The 17769-nt window shown below is 36.4% G+C and overlaps 1 protein-coding gene across 1 annotated transcript in view; it reads left to right on the top strand.

Moving 5' to 3' along the window:
• Window positions 1-17492, top strand: part of PJA2 (praja ring finger ubiquitin ligase 2) — a 67845-nt gene extending 50353 nt beyond the window's left edge. The window contains exons 8-10 of the mRNA XM_025866875.2: window positions 11342-11456; window positions 11837-11958; window positions 14176-17492. Of these exons, the coding sequence (XP_025722660.1) occupies window positions 11342-11456; window positions 11837-11958; window positions 14176-14301 (363 nt within the window). The 3' untranslated portion in view covers window positions 14302-17492. The remainder of the gene's footprint in view (window positions 1-11341; window positions 11457-11836; window positions 11959-14175) is intronic.
• The last annotated feature ends 277 nt before the right edge of the window (window positions 17493-17769 follow it).

The following is a 17769-nucleotide window of genomic DNA, read 5'->3' as shown; positions in this document are numbered from 1 at the left end:
GATTTATTTATTTGAGAGAGAGAATGAGATAGAGAGAGAGCATGAGAGGGGAGAGGGTCAGAGGGAGAAGCAGACTCCCTGCTGAGCAGGGAGCCCAATGCGGGACTCGATCCCGGGACTCCAGGATCATGACCTGAGCCGAAGTCAGTCGCTTAACCAACTGAGCCACCCAGGCGCCCGACATCACTTTTTTTACATGTGTGTAATCTTCCATGGAGAACGTTGATCAGTTATATGATTTGTTTGGTGTATCTTTTTTTTAAAGTAACCATAGCAGGAATACTGTGTACTAGGAGAAAAGTCAGAAAGAACATCATAAGACAATACACTTAGGACTTTTCCCAGATTATTCCTTGCCTTACTAAATTCGATACATGAAATAGTGGCACAGTGTGATAGCTTGTATCAGACATATAATATATAAAGATGAAGGATCACTAACTTCCTTGAGTTAAATTTTAAGTGACCACAATGGAATATATACATCCTAGAGTCTGGTTTCACAGTGCTTACACAGTTTTTCCCATTAGTATGCTAGTGGTTTATGATCTCCTACAGTATAGAGATATCTTTAAAAAGAAATTTTGAGAATTAAAATAGAAGTTTTATTATTTGTTACCAGTAGGAAATGTGACATTTGATTGGCTTCTAGCAGAAAGATTGGTCGGGTTGGTGGGGGTCATACCATGTAAAGGCACTAGCAGAGCGGCCAAAACTTAGAGTCCCCGCAGTGTTGGCTGCTGCTCTTAGGGAACCCAGTGACGGGTCATTCTGACCCATCTGTCCTCCTGCATCTGACTAATGGGCTGCTAAGTGTCTCCCTTCACTACAGCTTAGCAACTTCCTCAGATATAGTGCTCTGCTTTATTTTATTTGAATTCAGTTGACAATCGGTACAGTTCCATCTTCTTATCACTCTCTAGAAATCTATTTTTCTGTGTCTGGTATTCAGTTATTTAATCATTTTGAAAAATGAAGCTGAAATAATTTATAATATTTAACAACGTTCTTTAAATGAAACAAAAACAACTAATAAGACAAACTGTGTGCTTTTGTTTGTTTTTTTCTCAAGCAGCCTGATCTCTTTGCAGCATTGGTTGTTTTCATTTCTGTTATTTTCCTAATACCAGACTGATCTGTTTTTCCAGATAGAGGCTTTTGGTGAAAATATTGACAGTAAACATTTGCCTCATATCTTGTTTCAAATTTGAATACGAACAGGACAAAATATTTAAGATCTTTAACTGTTTGATACAATGATAATAAAGCTTTTTACTCCAAACCAGTTTTGAAAAAAATATTTCCCTTTGCACATTTATGTTGACATCTAAAATTTTTTAGCATAAACTCTAAACAATATTGTTTACCCTTTCATACCTCTTGGCAATAAAAACATGTTCAAGAATTTAAATACAGGGGCGCCTGGGTGGCTCAGATGGTTAAGCGTCTGCCTTCAGCTCAGGTCATGAGCCCGGGGTCCTGGGATCGAGCCCCGCATCCGGCTCCTGGCTCAGCAAGGAGCCTGCTTCTCCCTCTCCCTCTGCCTCTCTCCCTGCTCATGCTCTCTCTCTCTCTCTCTCTCTCTATCTCTGTGTTTCAAATGAATAAATAAAAATCTTAAAAAAATTAAATATAAAAAAATTGACTTAGACTGAGTTAAAATTGTTTGTAGAATCTAGTTAATAAAAACAAATTTATAAATGTTGATAAATATTGAAACATAAAGTAAAATTTGACCAGAAATGTATTTGTTAATGAGATAGAGGGAGACTTTTTTCCTTCCTTATTACGTTTATGAGTGAATTCTATTTTTTCCTAAAATGAGATATAGCTCAACATCAATTTTGTTTTTCATCTTTATGAATGTAAGCTTGAGAAACCTTATTCACATAATAAATTGATGGGGTTGGAAGGAGTTTATCATAGCAATGTCACTTAGTTTTTCTGAGATATTGCCAGAATCACATCAACTTGACAGATTGTCTAGATCCTCCAATTTTTTTTGAAAGCAGATGACTGGAACCTACCTACAAAAATGTTATTCAGTCATTACTTCAGTTTGACCCCAGTATTTCAGATTGTCCCTTTGAATGGGTAAGAAGTATGCTTTTATTTATAAAGTGAGGAAAAGGTTAATATAAAAAAGAATATGGTAACTGAGAACCAGCATGGTACTTTGATGCAGGTACATTTTTAGGAAGATTAGTTTGAGGAAAGGTTATGAAAGAAAGTTAACTGAATTGAAATTGAGTCTCTTAAGACTCTCCATACCCATGGACCTCTGGAAAGTCTTTACACACTTACAGAGCACCTCATATACACTGGCTTTAGGAAAGTAGTACGTGAGGTAAGAGCATGTGCTTTTGAGTTAGATAGATTCATTTAGGCTGTGTGACCTTGCACCGTTCATTTAACCTTAAGTTTCAGGTCCTCATCTACAAATTGGGAATAATAAAATTTACCTTATGGATCATTGTGACATTATGTTAAAGCACTTAGTAAAATAGCTGGTGCAGTGTAAGCTCTCAATAAATGGCTGTATTGAAAGATCAGATCAGTCAAACAGGTGGTAATCATCTAGCAAATCTGGTTCAGTGATATTCATAATCAGTATTAAATCACTTGTTACAAATCTTCATTCTTCCAAAACTAAATTGTGTTTTATTCTTTAAAAACTAAATTTTGTACTGACAAAAGCTTATGCTACTTTAAACCTAAGTATATTCCAGTTGTGCTATTTAGTCTATCTTGTTGTCTTTCTAACACTTGGCTAACTTAGGAAAATATATTATACTGCCTGAGGTATAGATTTTTGTATTTTTATGGATTTTCATAGCAGTGTTTTTAAAGCAGTCTCTCTTACTCTTGTTGCTTATAAGTGACTCCAGATCACCTTAAGTATTTGTCAGCACCAAGCCAATAAATTATTTTTACATATGTGAAATTCCGGGTATGTATTAGCACTGCATATGTGCAGATAATCATCAGAAAGGAATAATGAACCTATTGAGACAAACATGTATCAAAATGTAAGTATCCTACCAAAAATGGAACTTGCTATAAATAGTATCCCCCCGTTTTTTTAATGTGTGGTACTAGATGGATACTTACAGTCTGTCTTGAGAAGTACACAGGGAATCGGAGGAGATTCATGATTATAGTTATATGAGAAAGAAGGGACAAGTAATAGGCTATTACTTTCCATTTTCTGTTTCCTGATGGGAAAGGTTAAAGAATTGTTAACTATAATTGGGGGATTAGAGTAACAAGGATTTACTTAGTAAGGAATAAAGATATTTCTAAAGAATATAGAAAAAGCACATATAAGGAATGGCCACCACATGTCCGGCTCAGATCACCTAAGAAAGAATCCCCAATCTACTCCAGGGCTGGGATTCACACTTTGATGGAGATGGCACAGCTGTGGCTTGCTGAATGGCAGAGAAGTCACTGTAGTGCTGCACTGGCAGAACTTGCTGGAAATCAGCCCTGGGGTGCTGCCAGGGAAAGCTATTTATAGGGAGATGTCTAACCGGAAGCACTGTGCTACAGAATTGTCCAGGGTGGATGCTGGGGGAAGCTACTGGCCACCAAGCTCTGCTAGCAGCATGCATTACAAGAGCTAGATGCTGGACAAACTGTGGGTATTGCAGAAATCTGCTGCTGGAGAAAACCATGCATACCATGGGAGCCTGTGTCAAGCAGGCACACTGGGATTAGAAGCAAAGCCGTTTTCCTTCTGCAGTGTCTCTGCAGCATCTTCGATGAACAAAGTTTAATTAATGGTGTGACAGCTATCAGAGGAAAAAAATAGCCCAAATCCATTTCACAGAGCTGGCAAAAATAGTGAATTTAGATTTGAGGAGCAGTAATTGATAACTGGAGAACCATATACACCTGTATATGGGAACTGGATCCCATATACACCTTTCTACACACATTTGAACTCCTTTCAACAGCAATGCAACTATTCCACCTAATGAGATATAGCTATTCTTAAAATGAAGTTTTCACCCTTTCTCAAGAATGAGCAGATGAACAGATTCCCAAGGGTCATTATATCCATCACTAAATATTAATTACTCTACAAGTTCAGTCAGGCACATTGAATATTCTCTTACAGAAAGATTAAACTGTAAAGTTAACTGCTTTATGAAATAAAAATGAGAAGGAGAGAGAAAGAAAATGGTTAGCAGATACAAATAAACACAGAACAAGCAGATAGAAAATATGCGAAACCTACTAGTCCTTGTTTTTATATTTGGTCACAGGCTATAATTGATAGCTGTGGTTTCCTTCTTTGGGAACCCATTCCATGTTCTCTGTGCCTTCAGCAAGAATCTCAGCTGGTTAGGATTCTTTACTTGGTGGAGTGACCTGAACCTGCATTCCTGAAGAGTATGTGTTCTCAGTCATCCTGCCCCTTTTTTTGGATGTTGTCGTTTTCTGATAACTTCACTCTTGGGCATACGAGATGTCCACTCCAAGCGAGATTATCACAGGATTCTCAAGTTGAGGAAAGCCGGTCTGTGGAGGGTACATAGAAGCACTACTGAAAAAAGGAGGCTCTGAGTGACTTGGGAATTCAAAATAGTCTGTTTCCTCTGAGTCCAACCAGATGTTCCCATTTTAAGTATCAGATTCCTGATTGAACCAATCAGTGATACAACTTTTGAGAAACTTGACAAGACAAAATTAAACTCTCATTTTCATTCAGCAGTTCACACAATTACATTTTGTGTTTGATTTTCAGAGGTAAGATGTTTGTTCTAGGGCTATCATGGAATCTGTGATTCTTACATGGTACCTGGCTCTGAGAGTTAATGGGCCCAAGTTTGTCTTTTTATCTTCGTATGTGAGCAGGGGTACTCTAAAGGATCCCATCCCACATTAGATTTTATAGTCATTATTGCCATAAGGTCAAGTGCAGCAGGCACCTGGGCTCCCAAGACACATGTATTCGTTTGCACTTCATTGCAAGGGACCGCAGTGGTAGTTTGATTGTGATTAATGTGATTATTTGTAATCAGGCTTTGGATTGATAACGTTCCATTCCTGTTGGCCGGGAGCAGGAATAGCAGCTTTATGGAATAATCTTAGGACGGAGATAGAGCACACACACACCCCACCCCAGCCTCCGCCCAGGGCTGAGATCCAGAGTGTTGGGGAGGGCACAGTCATGGCTCTTGGAGAAGTGCTTGTGTGGCTCTGCTGGCAGAACTTGCTGGAAGTCTGCCCTCTGGAGTGCTAGAGAAACTGTTTATAGGGAGGTGACTAACTGGAAGCACACCGCTGCAAAGCCACCCAAGATAGGTGCCAGGGGAGGCTGCTGGCTACCTTATACTGCATTTGTCAGGCTCTGGAGAAATGGCATGTGCTTCTGGAGCCGGGCGCTGGAGAAGCCACTCACACTGGAGGAGCCTCATGCTGGAGAAGTCATCTGTGATGCAGAAGTCCACCACAGGGAACCCTTAACAACGCTACTAGGGCCTGGCCAGCAAGCCCACTAGAACCAAGAAGCAAAGTCCTTCTGTGAGAGCTCTCTAGAGCCCTCTACTGACAAAACCTAAGGTCATGCTGGCCAACAAGAGAAAAATACTCAAAAGGCCCAGATCTGTTTTAACAGAACAGAAATGAAAGGTGAATTTGGAGTCAGTAATTCCTTTTCTGGCACACCATTTTTCTTTTTGCAGTCTCTGCAAATTCAGAGTCAAATTGGTGTTCAGTATTAGTAACTATATTTACTAACTCTTATGATGAACCTTTTTTGCTTTCTCCTTTTTTAGTTCTGACTTTGCTTAGGCCTTGGCCCTATCCTCTACTGTAAGTCATCTCAAATCCTATTTGGAAAGACAGTTCATTGTGAGATTATCTGGGCTAAATCCTGAAGAGAATACCAAAGGTTATGTCTGCCATCCAAGAGAGGGCAATGTTAACCGTCAGGCAGAATCCTCCTCCTACATGGGAGGCCCAGTTTGCTTTTTATTTTGGTAACATACACGTAATGTGAAATTTATCCCTCTAACCATTTTTGAGTGTACAGTTAAGTAGCATTAAGTACATAGTAAACAGTAACTCCCTACTCCCTCCTCTCCCGAACCCATGGCAGCCACCGTTGTACTTCACGTCTCTGTGAGTTTTACTACTTTAGGTACCTCAGTTGAGTGGAGTCATACTGTATTTATCCTTCTGTGTCTAGTTCATTTCACTTAGCGTATGCTTTAGAGGTTCATCCGTATTGTGGCATGTGTCAGAATTTCCTTTCGAAAGCTGAATAATATTTCATTGTATGTATATACCACATTTTTCTCAGCTTTATTGAGGTTTAAGTGACATATAACATTGTATAAGTTTAAGGTATACAGAGTGTTGGTTTGACACACTTACATAGAGCAAAATGATTATCACTTTAGGGTTAGTTAACACCTCCATCACCTCACATAATTTCCATTTCTTTCTTGTGGTAAGAACATTTAAGACTTTTACTCTCAGAAACTTTCAGGTATATAATACAGTATTGTTAATTATATCACCATGTTATACATTAGATCCCCAGAATTTATTTATCTTATAACTGGAAGTGTTGGCCACCATCTCCCCGCTTCCCCTACTCCTCACCATTCTGCTCTCTGTTTCTGTGAGTTCAGGTTTTTCAGATTCCACATTTGTTATATGATACGGTACTTACGTTCTCTGTCTGACTTATTTCTCTTAGGATTTTTTTTTTCCTTTCTTATGGCTGAATAATATTCCGGTGTGTATATATAGGTACCTCATCTTTCTCCATTCATTCGTTGATGGACACTTAGGCTGTTTCTCTGTCTTGGCTATTGTGAGTAATACTGCAGTGAACGTGGGAGTGCAGATACCTCTTCAAGATCCTGATTTCATTTTCTTTAGGTATATACTCGGAAGTGAAATTGTTGGATCATATGGCAGTCCTATTAATTTTTGGAGGAACTTTTATACTGTTGTCTGTACCAGTTTACGTTCCCACCACCAGTCCCCAAGGGGTTCCCTTATCTCCACATCTTTGCCAACACTTGGCTATTTCTTGTTTTTTTGGTGATAGCCATTGTAACAGTTGTGAAGTGATACCTCGTGATTTTGATTTGCATTTCTTTGATGATTAGTGATGCTGAGCATCTTTTCATGTACTTACTCGTTTGTATGTCTTCTTTGGGAAAATGTTCATTTCCTCTACCCATTCTTAAAATCATTTTTTTTTTACTGAGTTGTATGAATTCCTTATATGTTTCAGATATCAACGCCTTATCAGATATGATTTGCAAATATTTTCCTCCACTCTAGTTTAGCTTTTCATTTTGTTAATGGTTTCTTTTGTCATGTAGAGCTTTTTAATTTAATGTAGTCCACTTAGTTATTTTTGTTATTGTTGCTGTGCTTTTGTTGTCATACCCAAAAAATCATTGGCAAGCTCATTGTCAAGCACCAGTGTTTTCTTCTAGACATTTTATGGTTTCAGGTCTTATGTTTAAGTCCTTAATCCATTTGGAGTTAATTTTTGTGAGTGGCGTTAAGGTAGAGGTCCAATTTCATGCATGCAGTTATCCTTCTGCATGTGATTATCCGGTTTTTCCAGTATCATTTATTGAAGACAGTATCCTTTCCCAGTGAATATTCCTGGCTCCCTTGTCAAAAATATTAATTGTCCATATATGCCAGGATTTATTTCTAGGTTCTTGATTCTGTTCCACTGGTCTATGTGTCTGTTTTTATGCCAGTATCGTACTGTTTTTGATTACTACAGTTTTGTAGCACAGTTTGAAATCAGAAAGTGATGCCTCCAGCTTTGTTCTTTGCTTTGGCCATTCAGAGTCTTTAGTGGTTCCATACAGATTTTAGGATTTTTTTCTATTTCTGTGAAAAATGCCATTGAAATTTTGATAGGAATTGCATTAAATCTGTAGATTGCTTTGGGTAGTATGGACATTTTAATGTTTGTCTCCTACATCTTTCAGTTTTCAGTAAATGGAATCTTTCACCTTCTTGGTTAAGTTTATTCCTAAGTATTTTATTGCTTTTGATGCATTGTGATTGGAATTGTTTTCTTTATCTCTTTTTCAGATACTTCATTGTTAATGTGTAGTAACACAACTGATTTCTGTTATCTTGATTTTGTACCATACAGCTTCCCTGAATTTGTTGATTAGTCCTAACAGCTTTTTGGTGGAGTCCTTAGGATTTTCGGTATAAAAGATGACATCTGCAAACAAATACACCTTTCCAATTTGGATGCTTTTTTATTCCTTTTCCTGCCTGATGGCTCTGGCTAGGACTTTCAGTACTGTGTTGAATAGGAGTGGTGAGAGTGGGCGTTCTTGATCTTAAAGGAAAAGCTTTCAGCCTCTCACTGTTGCTTATGATATTAGCTCTGGTCTTGTCATATATGGGTGCTTGATTATGTTGAGGTACATTCTTTCTATACCTAATTTGTTGAGAGCTTTTATCATGAAAGAATGATGTTTTGTCAAATGTTTTTTTCTGTATATATTAAGATGATCATATGATTTTTATCTCTTATTCTGTAAATGTGGTATATCACATTTATTGATTTGCATATGTTGCAGCCATTCTTGCATCCAGGGATAAATCCCACTTAATTGTGGTGTATGATCCTTTTCATGTGCTGTTGAGTTCAACTTGCTAGTATTTAGTTGAGGATTTTTACATCTCTGTTCATCAGGGTTATTGGCCTGTAATTTTCTTTCTTAGGTCCTAATCTGACTTTGGCATCAAGATAATGCTGGCTTCAAAAAATGAGTTTGAGACCTTGGAAAGGATTGGCTTTAATTCTTTAAATGTTTGGTAGGATTTTCCAGGGAAACCATCTGATCCTGGGCTTTTCTTTGTTGGGAAATTTTTGAGTACTGATTGAATAGTCTTACTTATGTTAGTCTGTTCAGATTTTCTGTTTCTTCTTGATGTCAGCATGTTGTGTATGTTTCTAGGAGTCTATCCATTTCTTGTGGGTTATCCAGTTTGTTGGTGTATAATTATTCATGGTAGTCTCCTATGATCCTTTGTTATTTTTGTAGTGTCAGTTGTAACCTCTCTTCTTTCATTTCTCATTTTATTTGAGTCTTGTCTTCTTTTTTAGTCTAACTAAAAGATTTATCATTTTGTTTTTTTTCCAAAAAACCAGCTCTTATTTTTGATATTTTATATTGTTTTTCTGATTTCTATTTCATTTATTTCTGCTCTAGTATTTGTTATTTCTTTCTGCCAACTTTTGACTTTGTTTTCTTTTTCTATTTCCTTAAAGTGTAAAGTTAGGTTGTTTATTTGAGATCTTTTTTTTTTTTTAATGTAGGCATTTATTACTATAAAAGTCTCTCAGAACTGCTTTTGCTTCATCCTATAAGTTTTGACATGTTTCCATTTGCTTTTGTTTCAAGATATTTTTTGATTTCTTCTTTTACCCATTGGTTGTTTGGAGTGTGTTGTTTAATTTTCACATATTTGTAAATGTTCCCATTTTCTTTTTGTTGATTTTTTTGTTTCCTGCCATTTTGGTCAGAAAGAGAGTTGGTATGATTTCAGTCTTCTTAAATTTGCTAAGACTTGTTTTGTAACCTGTCATATGATCTATCCTAGAGAATGTTTTGTGTGCACTGGAGAAGAATGTGTAGTCTGTTGCTATTATATGGAATGTTCTATATATTTTTAGATCTGTTTTATCTAAAGTATACTTCAGGTCTAATGTTTTCTTTTTCATTTTCTATCTGGATGATCCATTCTTTAAAGTGAGGTATTAAAGTGCCCTCCTGTTATTTATTGTTGTATAATCTCACTTCAGATCTGCTTTTATTTGCTTAATATACTTAGGTTCTCTAATGTTGGGTGCATGTTTATTTGTCATTAATATATCCTCTTGATGAATTGACCCTTTATCATTAAAAAATAACCTTCTTTGTCACTTGTTACCACTTTTGGCCTGAAGTTTCTTTTTTCTGATACAAATGTGGCTACCCCTGCTCTGTTTGGTTTCCATTTGCATGGAATTTCTTTTTCCATCCCTTTACTTTGAGCCTGTGCGTCCTTAAAGCTGAAGTGGGTCTCTTGTAGGCAGCATATCATTGGGTCTTGCTTTTTCAGTCCAGCCAGCCACTCTGTGCCTTTTGCCTAGAGAATTTGGTACATTTACATTTATAATAATTATTGATAAGTAAGGACTTAACTAATACCATCTTATTAATTGTTGTCTAGCTATTTTGTAGTTCTCTTTTTCCTTTCTCCCTCTCTTGCTGCCTTCTTTTGTGACTCGATTTTCCATAGTGGTATTGTTTGATTTCCTTCTCTTTATCTTTTGTGAATCTAACATAGATTTGTGCTTTGTGGTTACAATGAGGCTTACATAAAATATCTTCACACTCTGTTTTATACTGATAACAACTAAACTTATGTTACATACAAAAACTCTATTCTTATTCCTCCATTTTATATTTTTGTTGTTACAACTTACCTCTTTTTATATTGTATATCATAAACAAATTATTGTAGCTATAGTGATAACTCTTGTCCTTTAATCTTTATACTAGTATCAAGCAGTTGATGCATTACCACATTATAGTATCATAATACTCTGAATTTGACTGTATACTTTACCAGCCACATTTGGTTTATCCATTCATCTGTTGATGGGTATTTGGGTTTCTCCCTTTTAGGTACCATGAATACAAGTCCCACCTATAGTTCTAATTTAATTGTAGTCGGAAGGGCTAATCAAGCCACAAAAGATTATACTAGGAGGTCATATGATCTGTTGTTCTTTTCTTTTCATCCTTGTTAGAATAGTAGCTTTATATAGACATCGAAGCCCTAATAAAGTTCACATCCCAGATAACCTAGTAGTGTTAGTGAACTAGTCATGTGGGTGTGCTGATTCTATGCCACTGATAGATACAGCCGTTCAGGAATACATTATTTGCCCCTCTGCCTTGAGCATCATCTGGTAACCTTATCTTTCAAAGGTTGAGCCTGTCCAAAAGTGTTTACTTTCTTTCATGTCACTGATTGCACACAGGAACTCGTAAGTTGGAAGAGGTAACCACTCTTCTGAAGATACAAAAATGGTGGGCAAGTAGATGATTGTTGAGACGGGATAGATTTTTGTTGATCTTGTGAAGAGTTCGGTGCTTCTTTTGGTGTGTGTTTTGCTGTTTTGGTGTGATGGTGGTTCCTTTTGGGAGGAGACAAAAGGGACGGACTGCAGCGGAAAGAACAGTGATGCATATAATTTTGAAAGATACCTTAAAAAATAGTGTTTTGTTACTGTTTTAAAGTGTTTCCTAACAAGGAACTGTGACCTCTTTTTCAGACTGCCCTGGCACATTTAGAGTCTCTTGCAGTGGATGTTGAGGTGGCCAATCCACCAGCCAGTAAGGAAAGCATTGATGGTCTTCCAGAGACCCTTGTTCTTGAAGACCACACTGGTAAGGGCAGAGTTAATCTCTGATGTCAGATGACACATTGCATGTGTAAGTATGTTCTCAATCCACGTGAAAGATAAAATACTGACTTAGAAATTTTCATTAGTTTTTCTCTGAAACCAAATTCTGACAAACTTTCACCTAGTAGAATATTTTTAACTTACTAAGTCATGGGCTGGAGCAAATGTGCCCCAGCCAGCTTTTCTACGAAAGGAATATTTATTACATTCCGAATTGTCGTATATTACAGAAACATGTTTGGCAGTTACTTTCTTGAAGATTGGTTCTTCTATCATAAGTATCATCTGTGAGTTAATATGTTGATTTTCAGTTTTATTAAAATTGAACTCTGTGGGATTGATCAGAGTATTTTTTGTTTTCAGCAATTGGTCAGGAGCAGTGCTGTCCAATCTGTTGCAGCGAGTATATTAAGGATGATATAGCAACAGAGCTTCCCTGTCACCATTTCTTTCACAAACCTTGTGTCTCAATTTGGCTACAGAAGGTGAGTTTTATTTTTACTTTTTGAAGTTAATATTTTAATAGTTCTCCTGAAAGTTAATGATGATAGTTCGTATCTTTTAAGCCTATTTTATTCAGCTGCATACTCGCAGTACTTTTTAATTAAGTGTTAAAAATTGATTACCTCTTAGTGATTACAGATTAATGATAATATGAAACTATTTTACTAACATTTCTAAAAAATAATATAGACCACTAATTGCTTGACATATTTAATCAGTTTTGGAAATGATTCAATATCAAAAAATCATTTTAGGATAAAGCTAATTAGATCTTTAATCACATCCCTGAAATTTGTGTTTTCAAAAACATCATAAGCAAAAAAAAAAAGCCTTTGGCACTACTCAAAGTGTTGTAATAATATACAGATATTCTGCTAATACAGATCATTGTCTTTGAAAATGTATATGAGAAATATGTAATAACCTACCAGGTACTTCCTGTTCCAGCTATATATATTCTCCCTAAATATTTACCCAGTAATTTTTAACTACATTTGAATTACTTGAGAACAAAAGAGTCTTACTTAAATCCTCTCTGTGCACTCTTATTTTTACATAAAGTATGTTTACAGGCAGTAAGGTAGAAATTTCCAGATCACTTTCACAGCTTATTTACATAGGGATATAACGCCCTCTCTTCCCTACAGCCACTCCCTTCCTTTTCCCCTTCTTCCTCCCTCCCCTTCTTCCTCCTTTCTTTCCTTTCTCTTTCTTTGCTGTTTGCTACCCTTCTACTGCCACTTCATGGTTGTCAGAGTTCTACTTAAGATTTATAAAATCCAATGCAGAAATGTTCACCATTCCATTATAAAATCTGAAGTTTCTCTCGGCTTTCAAGGCCTTCTGTGATCTAGCCCCCAGCCTGTCTGTTTACATTTACTCCTCTGTACATTTGTTTATGTTTGCTTAGCTGGCGTAGTTTTCCCCCTGTACCATCTGTAAGATTAGATGATCTAGGTAGGGCCAGCTTAAATTCCACCTTTTTTGTCCTTCATATCCCCTTTATTTAAATTCTCATGGTAGTATCTAAGCCTGAAGAAGGATCTGAATGTTCCTGCTATGTGTCAGTCACTGGTACATGACCTGTGTGTTTTCTCATTTAATTCTCACAATAACTCTGGGACATAGCGGGACATATCCTTACTCGCATTTTCCAGTGACTTTTACTCATCCAAGGCTACACAGCTGGCATGGGGTGGATGGAGACCACACTCATCTGACTCTAAAATGTTGTTCAGGCCCAGACCATATGGCAGGTGCACAATAAATGCTTGCTAAATTAAATTCTTGAATTGTAAACATTATATATGTTGTACAGCTTTGAATTGTCATTGACTTGGCTATGACCCCAAGTAATAATCTCGTCGTCTCTTTCCCGTCAAGAAAAAGCCTTTCCTCTGGGGAAAAGATCCCCAAGATACAAATCTTTGTTCAACAGCGCGATTTCTATCAGGGCTGTCTCTTTGGGGGAGAAAACATATTCTTGAGGGGATAATCTATCACCAGATGACACATCTCTGTCATCTTTGGTCCAAAGATGTACTCACAGTATGACTGCTTTCCTTGTCCCATCTTCCCTCCTAGCTCTACAGTTGATTTCTTTCATCAGTTAGAAGGCACTTCACTCTCCATATCTTTTTCAAAAGGATGGCTAATAAAGGTCTGAGGCCCATCTGTTTTGACATACACTTGAGACTTCGGTATATGTAAGGGAAGTCCGTCCTAGGGGATGATTTGGTGTTAACAAATATGTGAATTAATCAGGTCTGTGGTTTCTCTAATGTAGGCATCATGGAGTAAATAATAAAGCTAATTCAGTTCAGGTGAGGACATGCACTGTGACTCCTTGCTCACATTCCACCGTAGCACCAGTACTGAGCAAGGAGTGTAGTAGACTCTCTGTTAATCCTGAATGAAAGATGACTGACCTGAAAGGTACAAACACGATTAGGAGACGCTATTCACCCTCAAAGAAATTAGAATCTGATTGGGATAAAGAGGAAATAGCATCACAATTTTGCCTCTCTGGATTGGGTGGGTTTGAAGTTGATTGATTTTTTTGTTTTGTTTTGTTTTGTTTTTTAAGTTTTTTTTATTTGTTTTTAGGATACCAATACTGGTTTTTCTTCTTTGCTAAGATATTATATGGCAGTTAGGACCCTTCCTTTGGCTCTGACCTTGTTTTCCTCCCCCTCCAGTCGGGAACATGCCCCGTGTGCCGCCGCCACTTCCCACCTGCCGTCATCGAGGCATCGGCAGCTGCATCCTCCGAGCCTGACCAGGAGGCCCCCCCTTCTGGCGACAGCTCTGCGGAAGCCCCCTAAACCTTAACCCTTGAATGAGATCACTCTGTCAAAGTCAATCTGCAAATTCCTTCTCAATCTGATGTGCAAATAATTATATATAAATAAATTTAAAATGCTATATATAGTCTATGCCATAGTTTAGAAAGAAGAATATTAACCTTTCTAAACTAAATTTAGGTTCACAGAAAGTACTAAACATTTTCAGGCTGAATGTTGAAGCAGTGCATCCATTTTCTTTTGTTGAATACGTTGGTATTGTAAAGTCAAGCTTACCAAATTAACTCTCTCCAGAAGAAATAATCATATATGTGGCACATATTATTGGTTTTGTCCGAAGTACTGCCACTAAGTGATTATAATTAAGCTCTCCTATTTGCATCAAATGTGAAGACTGTGATCACAACAGTAGTAAAATTTGGTTTCATTGGAAATAAAAAGAATTCTAAAACATGCTTTTTTCATTGGTCGCTTTGCTTTTGCTATATCAGAACCTCTTGGTTCCTAATACTGAGTGGTTTCTTTAGGAAGGTGTCTACTCTTCCATCTTTGTTTAAAATTAGGACGTTTTAGAATGCCAAACCAAGGCCAAAATTTTGGCTTAAACATCGCAAAATTTTAAAATCTTAAACGTAATTCCCCTTGGAATGGTTAGACAGTAGAATAATTTTTTTTCCTTTTTCTAAATGGTGGATGTGCTTAAAGTAAGGTTAGCAAAGCATGAGTGTTTTACTATGGTTGGTGCTTCCGGTAAGGTTAGTAAAGCTTATGAACAATCTAGTGTGCTCAGTGTTTGGTATGATGAGGTGAATTAGATGGCCTTATGAAATCCTTTCTCCCTTTCTGCCTGGTTACAGTTACTCTTGAGAACATTCATGGCACATTTGTTAAATAAATACTGGTTTTTTAATTTATAAATTTATAAATAAGTATGTTTATAAATTTATAAATATTAGATACAGTTTGTTTAAAGTAATTTTGGTTCTGAAATATTTTGGAAAGTCTGAAAACATGCATCAGAGTGTTTAAACATTCTTTCTGTTGTAGCCCAAGAGGAAATCTGATCCTTAAAAAACTGGAAGGTTAATTGTACCAAATCTGTATAAAGCATAAAATTGATGGGGTATAGGACAGATTTGGCCATGTCTTTTTACAACATATCTAAACCTTTGTTATAATTTATTCCTTTACAGTATTCCTGAACAAGGATTATTCACAGTACATTTTCAGCGTTTGTTTCTTTACACTCATTTATTTTGATAAAATTATTCACCTGGAAATAAATAATAAAAATGGGTTGTTTCGAATTAAACCAAATTAAGCCCTGGGTGAAAAGGGAGTAGATTATATGATGAACCTAGTGACTATGAGCAGAACTGAACATGTAACATGGTTCCTTTCTTACTTTCCTTTCTCTAAAAGGGAAAAGAAGACCCTGACCCCAGATTTGCCCTCTAATAAAACAGTTCTGTTCCAATTCTTCTATAAAAGTGAAGAAATGAGCTTTCCTTAGTTGTTTTTATGGGAAATTCGGCCTTTAGGGTCATCCATAATTATATAATCCCAAAATAAGATTGCACAGCTTTCCATTTAGGTGATTACACCCAGTAGGCAAATATGTACAAAGATGGACATAATATTTAACTTCCAGATGTGATTTGCTATCAGTACCGAGAATGATAGGTGTTAGAATACCACATTTGAGCAAGTAAAATTGTAAAGCACGTAGTGAGTGTACATCCATCTGAGTAGTACATTATTTAGTTTGGACATGTAAAAGGAAAATTTATATGGCTTCCCAAATGCAAAATTACATTTTATTTGTGTAATTTCTCTGAGTATTTATATTCCATCTCTTTTCTCCATTCTTAAATGAATTTTCACTGTTGGCACATTTGAGGCTTAAATATAAGGAACATAACACTTGCATTCTAATTTTTGCATATATTGTAAATGTGTGTCTGGTATTTACAGCAAAATACTGTGTATCCTTTTATGGGTAAAACAAAATTGAACATTGCATGCACGTAATGTGGTGACTTTGTAATTTAGGGGTTCTTTGGGGCTTCTGTGACTTTGGAAATGCTTACATTCAGGCCTTAATGTTGCATTAGCTAGCATGTTTTCCTTCTGATGTATATAGTCACTGTTGTATAAACTAATCTTTGCTTGTTTTCTACTCTGTGATCTTTCCATACCATATTTCATTGATGATCAGTTAGTGTCAAGGAGTCAAATCAGATTAAAATTAATTCTCATGTGTATATTGTGGAACTTTGTGGCTAGTGTGATTTTTTTTATTTTTTTCTTTTCTTTTTCTTGTTTTTTTTTTTGTTGTTTGTTTCCTTTAAGTAATACTGATCAGTTGTGATGCTTACTGGTTAAACTGACATTGCTACAGATTGCTCTGTAGTAAGCCACAAATTATATTTAGGCAGTATTAAGGGACATCAGTTTTCTTCTCCTAGTAGCAGCTGTCCCAAAGAAAATATTTCTCCTTTGCCTGTTAAGATTTAGCTATTATCTGCCAGTTGTTAAGAGGTTTTGGTTCCAAACTCAGCCAGTAGTGTTGAGAGCTGAACTTAAGATAGCGACTGTACTTTTTGCTTTCCATCTGTTTCTATCCTTCATTCTTGGCTCCCTACTATCTATAAACAGCTGCTATGAAGGAGAAAAGTTGAGTAAGAGTTGGCTTAAAAAAAATTTTTTTAAGAAAATTCACATCTTAGGATTTTCATTGTAACAAGTTGATACAAACAAAGGTAGAAAAGTTCAGATACCAAAATATTGTTTGATCCTCTGAAATACTGTTTGGATCCTTTTGGAAAAGTTAAGAATATATGAAGGTAAATTAGGAATAAGTATAAATATTGACAAAAATATTGTTTCTCTTATTTCTCTATGTTAAGTGACTTGACCTAATAATTTTATTTTTTTTAAACATTTTCTTCCTTGTAATATGAATGCTGATATTTAAAGGTAGATCCATGTGGTTTTCTATTGTGTTTCTTGTTTATCTCTGAGCTAACTCTTAAGATTATTTGTGATTTGGATTTATATATAAGCTGTTAAATATGTATGAACTGTTAAAATGGAATGCAAGTTTTCAAAAGCCCAGGTCTAAATGTATTGATTGGTTTATTGTTCAACAACCCCAGTCCATCATTTTCCGTGTAAATCATAAACAATAAACAGGATGTACTCAGTGGTCATTTCTAATATTTAATTAATGTGCAGTCACATCACTTCTATAATTTAAACCCCTAGAGGATTTAGCATTAATGGCAAAGAACACAGCTATTAAAAAAGCCTGGAATAGGCTCCTGGGCACATGATTTCATAGTCCTTGAACTGTGACCCAAGAAAGCCCTAATAGCCCAGCTATACAGAAGTGGTTGATGGACTTCCTGGAAGGGCTCTGAAGGAGTAGTCCCTGCCCTCTCCTCCCTAAATGTTCTCAGCAATCCTGTGTTCAGCAGAGCCTGATTT

Source organism: Callorhinus ursinus, unplaced genomic scaffold (genome assembly GCF_003265705.2).
Source record: "Callorhinus ursinus isolate GAN/ISIS: 27379988/994484 unplaced genomic scaffold, GSC_fseal_2.0 scaffold3, whole genome shotgun sequence".
Lineage (NCBI taxonomy): Eukaryota > Metazoa > Chordata > Mammalia > Carnivora > Otariidae > Callorhinus > Callorhinus ursinus.
The sequence above is the reverse complement of the archived record's forward strand: the minus strand, read 5'-3'. Positions and strand labels throughout refer to the sequence as shown.